This window comes from Galeopterus variegatus, unplaced genomic scaffold (genome assembly GCF_000696425.1).
Source record: "Galeopterus variegatus unplaced genomic scaffold, G_variegatus-3.0.2 Scaffold5489, whole genome shotgun sequence".
Lineage (NCBI taxonomy): Eukaryota > Metazoa > Chordata > Mammalia > Dermoptera > Cynocephalidae > Galeopterus > Galeopterus variegatus.
In genome coordinates, this window is record NW_007731600.1 from 61,780 (window position 1) to 84,941 (window position 23,162).

Consider the following 23,162-nt stretch of genomic DNA (forward strand, 5'->3'; position numbering starts at 1 on the left):
TTGGCTTGTACTGTAACAGTGACTGGGTTACTTCCTTTCTCTGAAGCTTGTAAGCTTTCATAAATACATGCATGTAAACTTCTAGGGCTAGGAAGATACACACTCATGTGTCTGCATGTAGGTGTGCCTAAATGACCATTTCACTCACAGTGAGCTGAGTTCTCAGTCATAGAAACATTTGTATCAGGAGCCCTGTACCACCAAACATGGAGGGACATCCTCCTCACTGCACACAACCCACCTTCCTGGGCTGCAACCTCTTGAGTATTCTCTCTCTAATCTCCTTCATCTTGACACTATAGAAAATAGGGTTTATCAGTGGAGGAAGCAGGAAGTGGACATAGGAAAGGAGAGTATGGGCATGCTGAGGGATTGGCAGCTTAAGATGGTTAATGAGTGCCAGGAGGATCATAGGCATGTAGAAGAGGAACACAGCAGAGACATGGGCAGCACAGGCTTGACTAGCCTTCCAGCGATCCTCACTGGACCCCACACCTTGCAACACCCTGCCAATCAGTCCATAGGAGAAGAAAATAAGCAGGGGGTCCAGTCCCATGACTGACAGGACCACAACAAAGCTGTAGACTGGACTCCAAGCTCCTGGGCAGGCCAGATGGGCCACATCTGGGTGCAAGCAATAAGAATGGGTCAGTACCTGTGGGTGGCAGTAGGTCATGTGGGCCAAGAGGAATGGCAGGGGCAGGTGGAGACCCAGACATCAGAAAGCAATGGCCAGGCTGATCTTGCTAACGACGCCATTAGTGAGGAGTGCTGGGTAATGGAGAGGACGACAGATGGCCAGTGCCCGATCGATGGCCATGGTGAGCAAGACAGAGGACTCCATGACAGAAAAGACATGGACAAAGAACATCTGTAAGAGGCAGGCCGAGGCAGGGACAGCATGAGCATCAGCAAAAGCCAAGCCCAGCAGAGTGGGCATCAGGGCTGTGACCAAGCCCATGTCAGACACACTAAGCAAAAAAAGGAAAAAGTACATTGGGTGGTGTAGGGCAGGTTCCAGGGCAATGATCCAGAGGATGGTCCCATTGCCCAGGGCAGAGAGGAGATAGACAGAGATGAGAGGTATCATCCACCAGGAGGGTGCAGCTGACAGGCCTGGCATGCCCGCTAGCAGGAAGGTGGGGGCCATTGAAGTGCTGCCATTGGCAGCTGTCTGGGTGGAGAATGTTGACATAGCTCAGGATCCCACTTTGTACTCTGGAACCTGAAAATTGATGAGAAATATTTACTTAATCTTGTGACACATCTGCGTAACACTTTCTAAACAGCCTTTCTCTCCCCTCTCCTGCCTCATGCCACATACACATACACATTCCCTCCCTAGGCACACATATATTTGAATAGTCTATGCCATATTCATCCCTTGTCTTGGAGCTTTTTATATAACTCTTCTTAAATCTCTGTAGTTGTTTCTTTCTTTATATTGTTTTCCTATTTTCCTTTAACCCTGCCTCTCCTTATAACATTTGCTTAATTTACCTTCCTCCCTTACTGACAAACATCTGAGGAGAGCATCTATATATTTATATTTTCTTCTCCTCCCAATCCCAGACAATCTGACTTATGTGCTTCTTTAAGACATTCACTTTTTTTGTACATTTTAATTTCTCTTATTAAGTCACCAACAACTCCTTTATTTCCTCATTTTTCCAAAGTTTGATTTATTTCACAATGAGCTTTGGCTGCTTTCAATCCACTGTTTCCTTTTCTTTTTAATTTTGCATCTCAGAACTTAACTTTTTAATTCACCTTGCTGTGTTCCTACAAAATATACACTGGTATTTTGGAAGAATCTTTACTCGGCCCTCTTCCTTTTCCTCAGTGGTCTTATCTACTCTCATGACTTCAACTAAACTCTATAAACTGATGAATCATGAATACATTTTCCAGACCATTCTATATTCACCTCATTCTGGAAATCCCCACTTGGATGTCCCAATGCATTTTAAGTTTAAATAATCCAAAACAGATGCATGTTAAAACATCTTCTAGAATCTTCAGTTATGAAACAGTGAAAGGGAAATTACAACAATGACAACAACCATGAGACATATCTTAATTCCCTAGGTAAGTTGTTGGCATCACTACTCACCAATTTCACAAAATAAAATCCTCATAATTAGCCTGTCCTCATACGTAAAACTCAAATATTATTTATAATTTTAACAAGAATGACTAGGCACACACTATAGTCATATCTCCTTCTCCCAGCCAAATGCCCAAAAATTTAAATAATCCAAAACAGATGCATGTTAAAACATCTTCTAGAATCTTCAGTTATGAAACAGTGAAAGGGAAATTACAACAATGAAAACAACCATGAGACATATCTTAATTCCCTAGGTAAGTTGTTGGCATCGCTACTCACCAATTTCACAAAATAAAATCCTCATAATTAGCCTGTCCTCATACATAAAACTCAAATATTATTTATAATTATAACAAGAATGACTAGGCACACACTATAGTCATATCTCCTTCTCCCAGCCAAATGCCCAAAAAAGTTGGAACTGCAGTTTCAGACAAAACAACCCTAAAAATTGGGATCTAGGTAAAAGCAAAATAAAAACATGCTAAATTATGTTCTCAGGGATGATAGATCCCTGAGAACATAATAATGTTGCAGATACAAAATAACCCTAAAATATTAGCACAAATGTATATGTTCTAAAATATGAAGTTAAAAATTTTTAATAAAATGTAATAACTTTTATTTAAAACAGATTCAAATAAAATAAATGCAACAAAGAGTTTAATCAATCCAAGGAAGTCATCAAAAGTGGAACAAATAGAAGTGGGCATGGGCATTCATTTCTGGAGTGATGGAGTGAGAAGCCTAAGTCCTCTCCTTCACAAAGCAGCTATAAAGCTGGCAAACTGTCAATAACATCCATTTCGGCACTCTGGAAATTCCTAAGATATAAATCCATGTACTGAAATGACTGAACTTTGGAAAGTGACAGCCATGTTCTGTTCTTGGCATTCTGCCCTGGGGCTGCTCTCATCCGCACCCCTGCCTTCAGCTCTGTCAGCAGTGGTCAGACAGGACAGCCAACAGCTTTGTCCCACTTGCCTGAGGCAGCTTCCTTGATTTGGAGCATGTCAATTACCATGGCAAATTTGGTGGCAAGCGCGTAGGGAGGGCCGGTAGCTCTACTATTTTAAGGTTTTGGTCCTCTTTGGGGCATGTCATTCACCAGCAGACTAGCTGGGGATTTAACAGGGAGCTGTGGCTGAAAGAAAATAAAACTAGATGGTAATGAAATCTGTAGGAAGAAGTGAAGAGTACTGGACCAGTATATATAGCAGTAAATAAAAAGGACTCTATAGATGCATCTTCCTTAATTTTCTCAAAAGATATAGACATAGATTATATGGAGAAATACCTGTAACACTGTATTTTGGGTCAATTATATGTACATATATATTTATATGTGTATATATATGATAATACCACATAAAAGGGGAGGAAATGGAAACATATTGAAACAAATGTTATATTTTACTGGAATTGGGTTAATATTATTCTGAAGTAACTTATACATTAATGGGCATTTTGTAACCTAGGAAGCAATGACTAATAAAAAGTTTAAAATAGTAAAAACAGAAATCAAAAGATGAATTAAAATGTTTCACTAAGAGCATTTATTTAACACAAATGAAGGCAATGGAGCAACAAAGAAACAAGAAAGAGCAGAAGATAAGATAAAAAGTTTAAAATAGTAAAAACAGAAATCAAAATATGAATTAAAATGTTTCACTAAGAACATTTATTTAACACAAATGAAGGCAATGGAGCAACAAAGAAACAAGAAAGAGCAGAAGATAAACAGAAAACAAATACCAAACTCAGTAAATCAATTAAACACTCCTCACAAAAATCACACATTGTTATACAGAATAAAAAGGCAAGGTATAAATATATTTTCTATACAAGAGACACATCCTGGATTCAAAGTCATAAATAGGCTTAAAGTAAAAAGATGAAAAAATATATACATTGTAAACAAGCATAAGAGAACTGGAGTGGCTATACCAATATCAGACAAAATAGACTTCAGGATATGAAATATTGTGAGACAAAGAACATTTCACAGTTAAAAATTGGTCAATATCAGGAAGCTATAGCAATTATAAATGCATACAAAAATAACAACAGATCCCTAAAGTACATTAAATGAAACTGACAAAATTGAAAGGAGAAATGAGCAATTCAACAATAATAGTTGAGATTCCAATATCCCAATCTCAATAATTGATAAAATAATTAGACAAAAAATCAGGAAGGAAACAGAAATCTTGAAAAACATTGTGAACAAAAAATATCTCCCCTTGCTCTACCCCAGTCCCCCAGCTTCAGTCTACTTTCCAACTCCTCAAGAATTGAAGTAACTTTCTGAGAAGGGTCAAATTCTTCACCTTGTTTTCTTTCTTTCCTTTTAGGCTCAGAAACAGTAATGTCCACACCTATTTCTCCCTCTTCTTTCCTCTCTTTATTGCTTCATCCCCAGTTTTTACCCTCTCCCTGTTTATCACTCTTACCTGCAGTCTTGTCCTTTCTTCACCTGCTATTCGCTTTGCTCAGTCCACTCACCACATCTGGTTTCTCCCAGTGACCCTCAGAAACTGGGGTTGTAGGGGACTGCCTGGGTTGTTTTTTATGCTACTGTGCTGTACCACGTTTGGAGGAGTGGGTGGCGTGTACGGTTCAGAGCACAGGTGTCTAGCCTCTAGTTGCCAGAGCCCCATGGGGGGCCCTCAATGAGAATGCTGTGCTATAAGAGCCTGTTGTTCTGTCCAGAGGAAGCACCATGACGACCTTTGAACTGCAGCTGGAGTGGAGAAATCCCTCCATCTCTCGCATCCAGTCCTGCTCTCATAGCCCATGAAGCAAGTCCCCCTCCACCCCACACTAGTCTAGTGCACATAGACCCAATAGGCTCTGATGTCTTGTCTTGCCCTGACCTCCCTGCTCTTTGGTCATTACCACAACGTCTCCTCAGGCTTTTTTTTAGAAAGCAGTTAATGAGCCCCAGAGAGTTCCCAAGGCTCAGTCCACAGAGACACCTGCTGGTTTTGTTGCTTGTCTTTGTTTTGACTAATTGTTATTAACTCAGTGTGGTACCACATGGTGCTAATAACACTAAGGTCACAGGTTCCATCTCTCCAGGGATCACTTAGTCACGTTGCTTTGCACCCTCAGGCTAGGGCTGGATCAACTCAAAGACTATCTGGGTTACAGAGTGAGTTCTTATCCTTGTCACAATTTGATCCCCATCTCTGGCTACATGCACAGTGTCATATGTAACCCCAGATCTCTCTGAAATACAACAGCTAGCTTGACTAGACCCCCTCACTGCTATGGTCCAGCCGTTTTGACTCCCTCTTTTTTCCTCTCTTCTCTGTACTTTGCTCTTTCCCTGTCATTTCTTGTTCCTAATTCATGCCCTGTTTTCTGATGGATCAAGTATCACTAGACACACCCACTCCCCATCCCAGCTGGTGGCTTTTCTGTCACATCCTGGTCACAATTAGCCCAAGTCTCTGTAAACGGCTGGGACACTCTTGTGTGCTGTGCCATCCAGTGCTACTCCCTTCCCTCAGACCTTTCAGAGCTGCTTTTATTCCTGTAATCCCTGCAGCAGACGTGGGTAACCAGATCCCAGATTACAGGTTTATCTTGGCTAGTCCCTGTCACTACTACTCCCTTTCTTTTTATGCTCGGGGTACAGCCAAACTTCTCCTGGATTCAGGTTACTGCAGCCCTCCTCCCACTTCCTTCCAGATAATTCCAGGTGGTATGATCTACTGGATTTGGAAGTTGCCCCCAAACATGACAACTGAAATTTAACCCCATGTTAAATAGAGCATGGGGCATGGGTTTAGTTGGCCATAGCTTCTCAGAACCCCACAACCCTATAGCCATGTCCTATCTTAGGCTCCTTGTTCAGTTTAATGTACCATTCCCTACCCCTTTATTATCCTGGGATCCAAGATTTTCCCTCCTCTGGTGTCTAAACTATAAAAACAGCCTTCATATTTATCTGCACTCTGGTATCCTAGACGTCCTGGGTGGTAATTTGTTAACATGAAAAATGAATCTGACATAACAGGTTAGAGGGAAGGATAGAATTAAATTATGCCTAGGTCATTTGATGTTTCAGGAGCCCACAGTATGGCACTGTAGCTTTTTTTGTTTATTGGTATCCTAGACGTCCTGGGTGGTAATTTGTTAACATGAAAAATGAATCTGACATAACAGGTTAGAGGGAAGGATAGAATTAAACTATGCCTAGGTCATTTGATGTTTCAGGAGCCCACAGTATGGCACTGTAGCTTTTTTTGTTTAGATTAATCTGGGTGAAAATCTTCGCTTCACCACTTTCTCGCTATAAGGCTGTGGGCAAACTACTTTGTATCCCTGAGCTTCAGCTTCCTAACCAGTAAAAAGCATTCAGATGAAATGTTAGTGAAGTGTCCAGCACAATGCTTAATTCCTATTATTTATAGCATTTACACATTAATCATAGTTTACTTATCTTCCACCTTTGCTGTCTAAAATTGCTTTCACTCAACAGATCATTTTTGAGCACGTGATATACTTCAGGTATTGTTCCAGGCTATGGTAGTAAAACAGGGAGATAAGACTTCTTTTATGAATCTTACATTCCAGTAAGGATTGATAGAAAATAATTGAGCAAACAGTTTTGACAATTCCAGATGACTCTACTTAAGGTCTATAAAACAAACACAGAAAAGTCATGGGATAATACATGAAGAGTGGCTGAATTCTGCAGAAAGGGTAATAGTTCTGAAGAGGTGATATTTAAGTTGAGACCTAAATACTGATAACGAACTAGCCATGTGGAGACATGGAAGAAATGCTTTCCAGGCCAGTACTAAGGCAGTGAGGCAAGACTAAGCTTGGCATTTCTGAAGAGCAAGAAGGTGGCCAATGTACTTGGAGTAGAAGGAAGGAGGAAAATATTAAAACAAGAAGATATTGGAGATGTTTGCAGGGCTATGCCATACAGTGTCATCAGACATGGTTAAGAATTTTTATTCTAAGTGCATGGAAAAACACTGGGGTGTTTTAAGCAGAAGAGTATATAGATGTGATTTGTGATTTCAAGAAGTTACTTCCACAGGCCACGTAAAGTAGGAATGGACTTTCCCATATAAGAACAAAAACAGGGAGACCATTTAAGGGAAACCGTCCAAAGCAGTGGAGGAAAAGTGAATCTCAAACCAACTATGTTGCCACATTCGTATGTGATACCACCATCCTTCTATTCTGTCATGGCAGAAGTTTCAAAGTTATCTTTAGATTCCCTGAGCAAACACTGAATATTTACCAAGTTCTGCTGAGCCTCTATGACATTAGTATTCCAGCTTATTCTGCTAACTTGTTTGTCCCAATCATCATTTGTGCTGCATTAACCTTGTTTGTCTCCTGTTCTCCACTGTCTCCTTCTCTTCTAAAGAATGTATTTGAAATTTTGTCCTACAGAATTTTTTCATTGTTCATTCTCTGCCCTTTGGATAACTTTCAAATTCTTAAAGCATTCAAGGCACCTAACCTTCTAATTCCAATATTTCCCACTTTTACCACCATGCTTCTCTCATCCTATATCCCCAGCCATATGGGTCTACTGTGTTGTCTCCTAAAAATGCCCTGAACCTTCTTGCACAAATGCTTTCATGTGTGCTCTTCACTCTGCCTTAAATATTCTCTCTCATTGTTCCTAAATCTAAAATCCTAATGATTCTCTAAGACTTAATTAATTAATTAATTTATTTTTAAGTATTTATCATTTCTTTTCAATGAGAACATTCAAAAACCTCTCTTCTAGCTATTTTGAAATATAAAATACAATATTGTTAACTCTATTAATTCTACTATGCAATTGAACACCAGGACTTATTCTTCCCGTCTATCTGTGGCTTTGTACCCACTGCCCAGTCTCTCACGGTCACGCCCCTCTCTCCTCCCCTCCTCATCCTCTGGTAACCACTATTCTACTCTCTATTTCTATGAGAACAGATTTTTATCTGTTTATTTTTATTTATTTATTTTTAATTAGGGCAGCCCACCCTCAATGGGAGAATATTACACAACAGTGTGAATATCGAGGGTGGTGATCACTGGGGACCATCTTAAAAGCTGCTCACCACAATAAGACTCTTTGATATAAGCTTGATAAAAGCATGTGGCTGGGGATTGTATCTGGTTTTATTTACTTATTTATTTATTATGAATATTCATGAGATACAAGGCTGATTGTTCCCTTTCCTGCCCATGATGTGGGGGCCAGATTCATACTGGGGGCATGTCCATTACCAGAAATTACTTTTGTACCCTTTGTCCCTTCCCAATTATCCCCTAACCCCTTTCCCTTCCCTCTTTCCCCTCAACTCCAATTTGTAGCCCTCGAAATGTTCCCTCCCTCTGTTGGATCACAGCTCTACCGTGGTCTTTCTTTCCTGCCTTCTTTCTCTCTTAGCTCCCACATATGAGTGAGAACATGAAGTATTTATCCCTCTGTGCTTTGCTTGTTTTACTCAACATGAGTTTCTCCAGGTTCATCCATGTTGTTGCAAATGGGAGTATTTCATTCTTTTTTATGGCAGAGTAGTATTCCATAGTGTATATACCACAGTTTCCTTGTCCAATCATTTATTGATGGACATTTATGTTGGTTCCACATCTTGGCTCTTGTAAACAGAGCTGCAATAAACATGGGAATGCAGGTATCTCTTTGACATGATGATTTCCATTCCTCTGAATATATACTCAGAAGAGGGATTGCTGGGTCATATGGAAGATCTATCTGTAGTTGTTTGAGAAACCTCCAAATTGTTTTCCAAAGTGGTTTTACTAATTTACAGTCCCACCAACAGTGCAGTAGTGTTCCCTTCTCTCCACACCCTCACCAGCATTTTTCACCATCTAAGACTTAACTTAAATTTCACTTTTCATTAAATTTCCTCAGTCCTCCCTGTCCTCTACCAGTAAACAATGATCCTCCTAATTTTATTTTATTTTATTTTTCAATTTTTATGGGGTACAGTGTTATATTTTGATATATGTACACAGTGTATGATGATCAAATCAGGGTAACTAGCATAGTCATCACTGGAAAAAATTATTTCTTTGTGATGAGAGCATTCGAACTCTTCTTTTCAAGCCATTTGAAAACATACAATAAATTATTGTTAATTATAGACACCTCGCAGTACTGTAGACCACCAGAACTTATTTTCCTTATCTAGCTGTAATTTTAGAGTGAAGAGGCTACCTGCAGAAGGGGAGAAAATATTTGTAAAATATTCATCTAACAAAGGATTAATATATAGAATATACAACAAACAAATCAACAGAAAAAAAAAAAAAACTGATAAAAAATGGGCAAATGTCCTGAATAGACATTTCTTAAAAGAAGACATACAAATGGTCAACAAGCACATGAAAAAATGTTCAACATCACTAATCATCAGGGATATGCAAATCAAAAGCACAGAAAGATATCGTTTCATCCCAGTTAGAATAGCCATTTTCAAAAAGACAGAAAATAACAAATGCTAGTGAGGATGCAGAGAAAAGGGAACTTTCTCATACACTATTGGTGGGGATGTAAACTAGTACAGCCATTATGGAAAAAAGTATGGATATTCCTCATAAACTAAAAATGGAACTACCATATGATCCAGCAATCCCATTACTGGGCACCTATCCAAAGGAAAGGAAATTATTATGCTAAATAGATATTTGATCTTCCTTTTTAAATGCCTGATCTTTGGCCTTATCTCCTCGTATAGCTCGTAGCACATAAACATATCTTGTGGTTATTTTAATACTTGTTTTATTGCTTCTCCAAATATATCCTAAGTTTTTTTTTAAAAAGTGGTAAAAAAACACATAACATAAAATTTATCATCTTAGCCAGTTTTAATTGTACAGTTTGGTAGTGTTAAGTATGTTCACATTGTTATGAAACAGAACTCGAAAACCTTTTCATCTTGCAGATCTGAAACTCTATACCCATTAAACAACAACTCTGCTTTTCCACCTCCCCCAGTTCCTGTTAACCTCTGTTCTACTTTCTGTTTCAATGAGTTTGACTACTTTAGATACTTTATATAAGTGGAATCATACAGTATTTGTCTTTTTGCGACTGGCTTATTTCACTTAGTGTAGTGTCTTCGAGGTTAATCTATGTTGTAGTATGTGATGGGATATCATTCTTTTTAAAGGATGATTAATATTTTACTGTATGTATATACCATACTTTGTTTAGCTGATCAGTCATTGACTGAGATTTGTGTTGTTTCCACCTCTTGGCTATTGTGCATAGTGCTGCTATGAATGTGGGTATGAAAATATGTCTGTTTTGGTTACTATAGCTTTGTTCTATAATTTGAAGTTAGCCTTTATTTATTTATTTATTTTTGCTCACGATTTATTTTTTATAATTTATTATAATTCTATAATTTGAAGTCAGGCTTTACTTTTATTTACTCATGATTGTTTTGGCTATTTGGGGTCTTTTGTTGCTCCATATGAATGTTAGAATTGTTATTTCCATTTCTGTGAAGAATGTCTTTTGTATTTTGATGGGGACTACATTGAATCTGTAGATTGCTTTGGGTAGTATGGACATTTTCACAATGTTAATTCTTCCAATCTAAGAGCATGAAAAGTCTTTCCATCTTCTTGTGTCTTCTTTAATTTTTTTCACCGGTGATTTGTAGTTCTCATTGTAGAGATCTGTCATATCCTTAGTTAAGTTTATTCTTATGTATTTTTTTTTGTGTGACTATTATTGTATTATGATTTTTTGTTGTTGGGTTGTAGGTGTTCTTTATATATTCTGGATATTAATAATGTCTTAGATATCTGATGTCTGATTTTTAGAAAAAAATTAGATTTTATCAGATCTTTTTATCACATTTTCTGTTAAAGTGGTTTCCCACATTCTTTTTCATTGTTAATTGTGACCTTTGATGCACAAAAGTTTTTAAGTTTGTTGCAGTCCCATTTACATATTCTTGCATTTGTTGGCATCATATCCCAAAAACCATTGCCAAGTCCAATGTCATGAACATTTCTCTCTCTGTTTTCGTCTAGCAATTTTATAGTGTTAGATCTTATGTTTAGATCTTTAATCCATTATGAGTTAATTTTTGTATATGATAGAAGATAAGGGTCCAACTACATTCTTTTTCATATCCAGTTTTCCTGAACACCATTCGTTGAAGAGACTATCCTTTCTCCATTAAGTGGCTTTGGCACCCTTGTCAAACATCATTTGACACAAAGATTTTATTTTTGGCTCTTTATTATATTTCTTGTCTTTTTGTCAGTACCACACTATTTTGATTATTGTAGCTTTGTAATATGTTTAAAATCAGGATGTGTGAGTCTTCCAACTTTGTTATTCTTTTTCAAAATCATTTTTGCTATTTGTGGTCTCTTGAAATTTCACATGAATTTTAGGACTTTTTTTCTGCTTCTGTAAAACATGTCATTGGGATTTTATAGGATTACACTGAATCTGTAGATTGCTTTGGGTAATATGGACATCTTAACAATATTAAGCATTTCAATCCACAAACAAATGATGTTTTACACTTACAGGTGTCTTTAATTTCTTCTAGAAACATTTTGTAGTTTTCAGTGTACAATTTTTTTATCTCCTTGGTTAGCTTTATTCATAAGTATTTTATTCTTTTTGATGCTATGTTAAATGAAACTATTGTCTAATTTTCTTTTTGAATTGTTCATTGTTATGGTATAGAAACACAGCTGATTTCCGTGTGCTGATTTTGTATCCTGTAACTGTGCTGAATTTATTAGTTCTAACAGTTTTCTTTTGAATATTTGGATTTTCTACATACAAGATCATTTCATCTGCAAACAGAGATAATTTTATTTCTCCTCTTCAATTTGGATGCCTTTTATTTATTTGCCTTATTTCTCTGGTTAGGATATTCAATACTATATATATTTTTTGAAATGATCTAAATTCATTATTTTTGACAGTTTTCTTATGGAAAGATAATTGATTACATATTTGGGGGGATAGAATCTGGTATCAATACATGTGTACAATATATGATGATTGGAATTAGGATAATTAGCATATTCATGTTTTCAAAACATAATCAGTCTTTGTGACTGTTAACTACTTTCTCACCAATCCCCCTTCCCCTCCCCACCTCTAATAACCACAGTTCTGTTCTCTCTCTGTGTTTTTTTTAAAGTTTAATGCATTATCGTGATCTTTCCTTCCTTCCTTCCTTCCTTCTTTCCTTCCTTCCTTCCTTCCTTCTGTCTTTCCTTCCTTTTCCTTCTTTCTTTATTTTAGTTCCCACATATGGGTGAGGACATACAATTTTTCTCTTTCTGTGCCTGGCTTATTTCAATTAACATAATTTTCTCTTAGTTCATCCATGTTGCTGCAAATAGCAGAATTTCATTTTTTTGTGGCAGAGTAGTATTCCATTGGGTATATATATCACATTTTCCTTATCCAGTCATCTGTCAATGGTCATTTAGATTGATTCTAACTATTGGCTACTGTAAATAGAGCTGGTATGTTGAACAGAAGTATTGAAAGCATGCATCTTTGCCTTGTTCCTGTTCTAAGAGGAAAGGCTTTTGGGTTTTCACCATTGAGTATGATGTTTGGTGTAAAATTTTCATAAATGGCTTTTATTATGTTGAGGTAGTTCCCTTTTATCACTAGTTAGTTGAACATTTTTTTTTTTATCATGAAAAGACATTGAATCATGTCATATGCTTTCTTCAGCATCAACTGAGATCATCACATGGTTTCTGTCTTTCATTCCATTATTGTGGCATTGCATTAATTAATTTTCATATGTTGAATCATCTTTGAATTTCGGGGATAAATCCCATTTGATCATTGTCTATAGTCTTTTAAATACACTGCTGAATTTAGTTTGCTAGTATTTTATTAAAGAATTTTGTATCAATATTGGGAAAGAATATTGGTTTATACTTTTCTTGTGGTGTTTTTGTCTGGCTGTGGTGTCAGGGTAATGCTGGCCTCATAAATAAGCTTGAACATGTTTCCTCTTCAATTTTTGGAAGAGTATCAGGAGGATTTGCATTAATTCTTTAAATATTTGTTAGAATTCTCCAGTAAAGGCATCTGGTTTGGGCTTTTCTTTGTTGGGAAGCTTGGGATTATTGATTCAAACTTCATACTCATTATTGGTCTGTTGACATTAGCTATTTATCCACGATTCAGTGTTAGTTGTGAGTTTCTAAGAATCTATCCACTTCTAGTTTATCCAATTTGTTGGTGTACAATGTTTGTAGAATTCTTATGTAATTCTTTTTATTCTGTGGCATTAGCTGTAATGTGATGAAATGTAATTGGTTTTAGCTATTGAGTCTTCAGCCTTTTTTCATAATTAATATAGCTAAGGGTTTGCCAACTTTGTTGAAATTTTCAAAAAACCAAAGCTTAATTATGTTTTTTTTTTCTTATTCTCTATCTATCTCTGTTCTAATTTCCTGCTAGCTTTGGGTTAAGTTTGGTTTTCTTTTTTCTAGTTTTTTTTTTTTCTGCGATGTAAAGTTAAGTTGATTTGAGATTTTTTTTTTCTTTATAATACATTTGCAACTATAAACTTTACTGTTAGTGTTGTATCTCATAAGTTTTGATATATTGTGATTTCACTGTCATTTGTTTCAAGGTATTTTTAATTTTTCTAGTGACTGATTCTTTGACACATTGGTTGTTTAAGACTATGTTTAATTTCCTCACACTTGTGAGTTTTTCTGTTTTCCTTCTGATGTTGATTTTTACCCTCATTTCCATGGTGGTCAGAAAGGATATTTTGTAAGATGTTTTCTTCTTGAATTTGTTAAAATTTGATTGGTGGCCTGAAATGTGGTTTATCCTGAAAAATGCTCCAAGTGCAGCTGTGATGAAAGTGTATTCTTCTCTTGTTGGGTTAAGTGTTCTGTATATGTCTGTTAGGTCTAATCAGTCTACAGTGTTGTTCAAATACCCTATTTACTTATTGATAATCTCTCTGGTTGTTCCATTCAATATTGAAAGCTACTGAAGTCTCCTACTATTATTGTGTTTCTGTCTCCTTCTCCCATCAATTCTGTCAATGTTTGCTTTATAAATGTAGGAGTTCTGAGGTTTGGTGTATAAATATTTATAATTGTTATATGTTTTTGGCAAATTAACCTTATCATCATTATGTAATACACTTCTTTGCCTCTTGTGACAATTTTTGCCTTAAAATGTATTTTATCTCATAATAGCATAGGTGCCATTGCTCTGTTGGTTATCACTTGTATGAAGGATTTTTTCGTTCTTTCACTTTCAGCCTATGTGTATCATTAGATCTAAAGTGAGTCTCTTGTAAACAGCATATAGTTGGATTCTATTTTTTTAATCCATTCAACCAATCTATGTCTTTTGCTTGGGAAGTTTAATTTATTTACATTTAAAGTAATTACTGATAGGAAAGAACTTATTGTTGCAATTGTGTTAATTATTTATCTTATTTATTGTAGTTTTTGTGTACCTCATTTCTTATGTTATTGCCTTCCTTTGTGTTTCATTGATATATGTCTACTCTTTGTAGTGAAAATCTTCGATTCTCTTCTCATTTCCTTTTGTGTGTATTCTATAGACACTTTCTTTGTGGTTATCATGGCAATTGCATAAAACATATTATTTTATTTTAAGCTGATAACAATGTAACCTCAATTGCATAGAAAAACTCTACTCCTTTACAACTTCATACCCTTGCCCTTGACTTAATGTGATCGATGTCATAAATTATGTCTTTATATAGGAGAATACTTTAGAAAGTTTGTGGAATAGTAGAATTAAAAGATAATTATGACTCTTTCCATGAACTTTTTGAAGTTCTCTTGTATAGTATTCCCATTAACATAGATTTAAGATTATTTTTTATGTTTTTCTCATTTAAATTGGATGCATCAAAATTACAATAACCCAGGTTACTATATTTGTACATATTTACCTTTACTGAAGAACCTTATATTTTTGTTTGATTTTTGTTGTTGTCTGACATCTTTTCATTTCAACTTGAAAAACTCCCTTCGGCATTTCTTGAAGAGCAGGTCTAATGCCAATAAACTCCCTAGCTACTATTAATCTGGAAAAGTCTTCATTTCTCATTTTTGGAGGACAGTTTTGTTGAATACAGTATTCTTGGTTGACAATATTTTGTTTTTGTTGTTTTGTTTGGTTTTTGTTTCAGAACTTTGAATAATTATCCCACTCCCATCTGGCCTGCAAAGTTTCTGCTGAGAAATCATCTAATAATCTTATGGAAGCTCTCTAGTATGTGATGAGCAGTTTTTTTCTTAGCTTTCAAGATTCTCTGTTTGTCTTTGGATTTAGACAGCTCTATTATAATGTGTCTCAGTATGGTTCTCTTGGGAGTTACATGACTTGGAGTTCTTTGAGCTTCTTGAATCGATGTGTCCAGTTTCCCCCAAAAGTTTGGAAAATTTTTGACCATTATTTCAAATTATCTGTCTGCTTCCTTTTTTCTCTACTCCTTTTGGGATTATAAGAATGTTTAACTCATTGGTCCTCTTGATAGCGTCTCATAAAGTCCCTTGACTCTTTTTACTTTTCTTCATTTTTTTGCTTTTTACTACTCTAATTCAATTATTTCAAATGACCCGTTTTCAAGTTTGCTGATTTTTCTTTCTGCCTAACCAAATCTGCTATTGAACCCTTCTAGCAAATCTTCTAGTTCAGTTATTGTATTTTTCAGCTACAGAATTTGTTTTGCTCTTTTTAAAATTGTTTCCATTTCTTTGTTGTCATTTTGTTTGTGCATCATTTTCTTGATTGTGTTTAGTTGTCTATTGTATTCTCTTTTAGCTAATCAAGCATCTTTATGCCAGTTGATTTAAATTCTTTGTCAGGCAGCTGATAGATCTGCATTTATTTAGGGTCAGTTTCTGGAGTTTTATTTTGTTCCTTTCATTGGGCTATGATTTCCTCTCTCCTTGTAATATTTTGCTGAGATTTGAGAATTTGAAAAAAACAACCTCTTTTTCCAGTCTTTGTATACTGGCTTTGTGCAGTGAGAAGCTTTCACCCATCAGCCTGGCTAGAGGTTCTAGGATCTCCCAAAGCTATTCTGATCTCCTGCTTCCCCAGATGTCTGTCTTTGGAACTGCAGCTCTAATGTGCTGCAGTGTTTGCTTCCGTTAACTGCTTCCAAACTCTGCCACTGATCAGCCTGTGCTCCAAGTCAGGAGAAAGAGAAACCAGTCCCTTGAGCAGGCCCTAGACAAGCCAGATCATTAGACATTTAGTCCACTCTTTTATTTCCATCTTAAGGAGGAGCCCAGAGAAGGGAAGCTTCCTCCTGGGTGCACATGCTACCCTAGGTAGATGGAGGTACACAGACAGGAGGGCAAAATGCCACAAATTTTTCTATCCCTTTTGCTGTAATCTCTTCTTGGTTTTACATTTGCCTGGGTACTTTAGCTTCTCAACTCATATCTAGAGTTCTCACAGAGGAATTATTGTACGTATATTGTGTTAACTCAGTGTTGCTATGGGAGCAGAAGGGTCTGGAGCTTGTTAGTCTGCTGTTCTGCGAACATTACTCTCTCTCACGGACTTTTAAATTTTTTATTATGATTTAAACATGTTTGTATCTACCAATATACTTATCACAGTTCCTTTAATATAGATGTTGCTCAGTTACTGTTTGCTGGATCTATGAATGAAGGATAACAGATGTGTCCCAGGGAGATGGATCTGACAGCTGTAAGCAAACTGAATTGGAAGCACAGAGATCAGCAACATAGAAACAGTCAGAGGTCCAATGCTATTGTGCACATGGGAGATGGTCAGTGCCCAGCATTGGCATGTTGGAGTGATTAGGTAAAAGAGCAGGTAGATGTGAAGTGTTTTAAAAAGAATGGTACCATGATGTTGTACAGTTTAATTAGGTCCCTGCAGTGCTATTGTAACCTATCAGCCCATACTCACACGTCTGCCGTCTGTTTCTTTAACACCCTTGTCTTGGCCTTCAAGATCAGCAATTGTCTAAACTCACTTCCACTTTTCCCTATGTGGATTCTACCCCAGTAAAACTAATAAGCTCACCTCAAATGAACAAATATTACACTTGTATTTATGCCTGTGTAGACATGGTAATACTCTTCTATGAAGTGCATATTAACTCATGTTCTAGTTCTATACTGCCACTGAATCTTTGCTCAATTCTCACTTTTTCTGAGAAGCACCTAATGTCTACACAAAACCTCACAGTATTCTCATTTCATGAATATCTATAGCCCATAGTCAAAAACACTTTTATGTCAAACAGATACTGCATATTATTTCACTGATGGTTTCAACTATATGTCTTTTCCCCTTGATGGAAAAGACTGCTCTTCTCATCCCTCCTTGATTCAAGAATGGGTATGAGGACATGAAGACATGTTTTATACATGTGTTGAATGGAACTCTGTGGGTCAACTAGATTTTGGCTTAATACCTGCAAAACCTATGTAGTAGTTTGGTGTTTCCTGAAGTCAAAATCAAATATCTTCTTCAAGGGGTCAGATTCTCCCATGTCCAAAATTTTGCAAAGAAATATTTCTATTCTGTCTTTTGCTCCTCAAAGTCCACCCACACCTCTGTACTCACTGCCTCTCATACGCAGACCCAAATGCTCCTTCAGACATAGTCATCTAAAACGTAGTGAGTTTGCAGACCTCAGAATAGCAGATATCAAGGCCACATTCTACAACCACACCAAGTTGTACTGTACATCTAATAGATTAAATGGCCCCATAATTGTCTGCTCTAATTCATTTACTTATTTGATAAAAATATGCAGATGGTCATCAACTTATGATAGGGTTATGTCTCCATCAACCCACTGTGAGTTGAAAATATAAGCTCAAAGTGTGATTTCTGCATATTGCTTTCGCACCATCATGAAGTAGAAAACTTGTAAGTCAAATCATCATAAGTTGGGGATTGTCTGCACTGCAGCCACATAATCTGTGTTGATTACTATATAAATAAGATATTCTCTCTGGAACTAATGAGGTAATAATATAGTGGAGATCACAGAAACAAAATATTGAAAATGATGTGCTACAGTGCAATGATAAAAACTGGAGCTTGTATTGTGAAATAAGAAAGAGGGTCACTTAGCTCTTTCGGTCAAGAAGGAAAGATCATGGTTGTTTTTACTGAGAATCTCTCCTGCTACTGTGACTGCTACTGTAAGTCAGAGAGAGTGAAGGCATCTTTTTCCTTCCTTGTTCTTCACTATGTTTCCTCAAATCCATGCAGCAGAGCAAAGCAGTAGAATCTCCTACTTTCTTCTTCTTTTCCCTGTCTAAACCTCCTTACCCACCTTTAGGGCTCACGGTGGATTTGGATCCTAATCTATGAACTTAGATCTCAAATCTCTTGCCACTTACTGGGACTTGTGTTTCAAATGTCTTGAACATTTACTGAAGCTGTTGATGATTCTTTTCAGAATGATAAGGGTCTTACTAGCTACCAGAGATCCTGGTTCCGTGAATGTATAAACAAATTATGTTGTGGTTTAATTCCAAAAGATTTAAGTGTACCCATCTACCACTGGTCTATCTGGACTTCAGCTATTCATTTTGTAGCAATATTTTATCAGCTAAATTCATGATGCAGCACCATCTTGTAGTAAACCCCAAATGAGACTCCATTCACTTATTTAAACATCTCCACCATTTTATTCTTGTATTATTGTGATTCCTTGATCTCATCTTTGTTCCTTCATTCTAAATATTTCACTCAGCCCTCTGAAACACCCACTGCTCCTTAGTTAACAAATGTTGCAGGTATCCTCTGTGTTTACGGCTCCTTCACCTCCTGCCTTTTTCATCAAAGGGAAATGCTCCCCTTGAAGCTCTTTCAAATGGGGCTGTTTATGTCCCATACACTTTTTTTTCTTTCTCAGTCCTGTATGACTCTAACACTACCCCTCCTTAATATTTTTGGAGGAAAAAGCTACTTTTAGATATACCTCCTTTCCTTACTATCAAAGGAACATATAATACTTCAGTTCATTAATAAAGACTTTGTCACCTATAATGGGAATTGGAAGTAATTTTAAGTCCAGATCATGGTGAAAATTGTGAAAAAATAATTCCTTCTAATAACAGGGACCTATTTTTGCACATCAGTGAAATGAGAATATATATAGATTAATAAATTATTACATTGCTCAAAATGTCCAGAAGATGATTAAAATAATGCCATTTTATGTGTTAAAATGAATGAAAAACCTTCTAGCCTCTTTGTTCAGTATTGTTTTCTCCTTCTGTACAGAAATTAAAGTAGAAATCAATAGAATATCTAAAAATACCAAAATATTTGGAAATAAAACAACAAATATATAAACAATTCAACGGAAATTAGAAAATATTAAAATTAATAAAAATGTAAATACATCATATAAAAATTTGCAGGATGCCAATAAAGCAGTGCTGAGAGAAATATACATAGCACTAAAACCTAGTATTGGAAAAGGAAAAAAAAGTCTGAAGACAAAAATCTAAGCTTTCATCTTAATAGATTAAAAAAGAAGACCAAATTAAATCCAGAGCAGTCAGAAAAAAGGAACAATAAAATAAGAGCAGAAAACAATTGAAACAGAGAAACAGTAGAGTAAATCAAGCAAGCTTCTTTGACAAGATCAACAAAATTGCTATTCCTCATATAAGTTTCCTATTACTGTGCTACAAATTATCACAACTTAATGGCTTAAAATTAAACCAACATTAACTCGAATTCTATGGGTTAGAGGTCTCAAGGGCTCAACTAGGTTCTCTGCTCAGGGTTTCGAAAAGCCAAAATCAAGTTGTCCGCTGCGCTAAGCTCTTACCTTAGGCAAGGAAGAAGAATCTGCTTCCAAGATGATTCATGGTATTGGCAAAATTCAGTTCCTTTTCTTTGTAGGTCGTTTACTATTGGCAGTTGGTTGGTTGTTTTAATGCCAAAGAGGCTGCTTAAGTTCTTACATATGGTATCCTCCATCTTCAAAGCCAGCAATGGCATGTGGCATCCTTCATATGCTTCAGATATCTCTTACTTTTCTTACACCAGCAGGAGAAAACTCTCTCTACCTCTTTCTTTTCTTTTTTCCTCTCAAGTAATTAGATTAGACTCACCTGGATAGTCACCTTTTGCCATATAACATAACACGATATAACATGATCATGGGAATAACACTGGTTGGCAAAGGTCATGGGGGCATCTTAAAATCTGCCTACCACATTCTCCTAGCCAGCCTGACAAATAAAATGAGAAAACCAAAATTTTCAACAGCAGGATTAAAGAGGAGATATTTCTACAGATATTAAACAACCAAAGCTGTAGCGTCAGAAAACATACCGGGGTTTGCCAGGGGCTGGTGGTAGGTGTAGAGGTTAACTACAGAGGGGCAGCTCGAGGGAATGTTCTGGGCTGGCGAAACACTTATTTATCTGGATTAGGGTGGTGGTTTCACGACTTTATGCATTTGTCAAAACTCATAGAATTCTACAACAAAGGGAGTGAATTTCAGTATAAGTAAATTTAAATACCAGTTAAAATGTAAATTTTTATAAGAATATTTGACAGTCTCAGTTCTTTATTTTTCATTTTTTATTTATGCACCTTTTTATTTTTGATATGTTTTATAATTTTTATTACATTTTTGTCTTTTTTTTTTTTTACTTAGTGATGTTTTATTTAAAGGGCATTTAATATATTTTTGTAAAAATATAGTCTTTTAAGGGATTCCTGCTATTCAGTTACTAAATTTGCTTGAACAAGTCAAGGAAAAATTTAGTATTCATGTATGCTGTGGATTTAGGGATTTTTAAAAATGAGGTACAGAGTTATATTTCAATATAGGTATACAATGTGTAGTGATCAAATCAGGGTAGTTTGAAATTTATCATTGCAAAAATGTATCATTTTGGGGGTATGAGAACACTTAAGCTTCTCTCTTCTAGCCATTGGACAACATATACATTATTGTTAATTACAGATGCCTAGCACTGTTGTACACTGATAGAACTTATTTTTCCTACCTAGCCATAATTTCGTGTTCATTAACTGACTTCTCACTATCCCCCCTCCCTCTGCCTCTTTCCAGGCTCTAGTAACCACAGTTCTACTTACTTCTAAAAGTTCAACTTATTATTTTAGCTCTTACATATGAGTGTGAACATGTGGTATTTCTCTTTTTATGTCTGGCTTCTTAAAATTTGCCTTTAAGGTATCATTCATCTTTCTTATGTCCTCTCTTGCTCCCTCTCTTTCTCTCACCATATCTTCCTCTTTTAGTTTCTTGCTTCTTTTCTTTTTTCCTTTCTTTTGCCCTTCCATCCTGCCATTGTTTTATACACCAAATATATTTGGTTACCTTAATCATGTGATATGTGCTAGTCCTGGGTTATGGTTTGAAGCACTTGTGCTTAATAAATTCCAGTAATTCAGCTTTTTAAATGCCTCCAAAAAGGTTAAGAATTAGTCAATAAAAAAGAATACGTTTTGGGGAAAATATACACTATCATGAATGCTAATATTTATCTTGATGTTATGAAAACAGCTTAAGGATAGACAAGATATATTATCTAGGTCTACAAATTATTTGCAAATGCATTTTCAACCTTCGATGATTATGATTTTTTCATGAGGCCTTCATAAAAAATTAACATATGTGGCAACAAAGTCATTTAACGAGATATAATAAGACACCTATCTAACTCAAATTTGGTTAGTGCCAAATATTATTAGATTGGTATTTTCTAATGAAATTGACAGAAAGAAGAGAAACCTCATTTCTTTGCTCATAGCTAAGGGACATAAAGAACAGGAAAAAATAAAAACAAGCAAGCCAGTATTTTTGTGAGTGAAAAGTTAGGATGTTGTTGAATACGTCCATGTAGGAGAAATAGAGGGTCCAGATTGGTATGACATTGTTAAAGATAGAAAGAAAGAAAAAATATTAGAAATATTTAAGAGGAAAATTTTCTGGATATATTATTTATTGCATGTCTTATTTTTTTTTATTTCACATAACTTACTATCAATTTAGAGTTGAAGAAATAGTTGATTAATATGTAGAGGAAAAGGAAAAATCACTTTTATTAAATTTTACTTTTTTATTTAAAATTTTTTTTATTGTATCAAAATTAATTATACATATTTTGTGGGTTCAACATTGAGATATGTTGATCAAATCAATATTACTAGCATATATATTGTTACAAATCATAATTATTCTTTACGCCCCTTGTCCCATCTCTCCCCATCACCCTCTCCCTCCCCCCTCCCTCCTCTAATTACCCTAGATTTCTTCTCTCCTTCTGAAAGAATAATGGTTACTATGTTGATTTGTTGCCTAGATGATCTGTCCAATGATGAGAGGTGTGGTCAGTTCCCCCAATATTATCATAGAGCAGATGCTTCTTCTGTCACTCTGAAATGGGCTTTGTGGGGAGAAACATCTTTTCTTTATCTCTGCTGGTGACTCTCCTTGTGTCAATGTACTCCAGTGGCTGGTGAACCATCTGCATGGTGGTTGTGGTGTCCAGCTACTTTTGTGGCAGTCATGGTTATTGTGGTGGCTGTGGTGGGCCACCCACATGGAGGTGATGTTTTTGGCATGCTCCTTGTTGCTGGCAGTGTGCCTAGTTGTGGGGAGTGTCCAGTCCCCAGACCCATGCCTCAGGTCCCCAGGCAGGCCCCAAGGTGCTGGCGTGCTGTGCCTGGTTGTGGGAGGGGGGTCCAGTACTCACTGCATGCCTCGGGTCCCTGGGAAGGCCCCAAGGTGCTGGAATGGTGTCTGTTTGTGGGAGGGGGGTCCAGTCCCCTTCTTCAAACTTTGTGTCTCTGGGCAGGTCCTGAGACCCTGGCAGTGTGAATGGTTGTGGGTGGGGGTCTGGTCCCCACTCCATGCCTCATGTCCCCTGGCAGCTCCCAAGGTGCTGGTGGTGTGCCTGGGCCAGAACTAATTTTTTGTCCTTTGCTTACTTCTAAAATGGGGAATATTCCTGTGTGAACCAGTACTTGAGCTGTGTGGTTGAGTTAAATTGC

At 36.5% G+C, this 23,162-nt stretch overlaps 1 protein-coding gene across 1 annotated transcript; it reads right to left on the reverse strand.

Annotated features, from left to right (window-relative positions):
- Window positions 1-223: 223 nt before the first annotated feature.
- On the reverse strand, window positions 224-1,195 carry LOC103604933 (olfactory receptor 51S1). The gene is given in 1 exon segment (XM_008589511.1): window positions 224-1,195. A coding segment is annotated over 1 exon segment (972 nt).
- Between the last annotated feature and the right edge of the window lie 21,967 nt (window positions 1,196-23,162).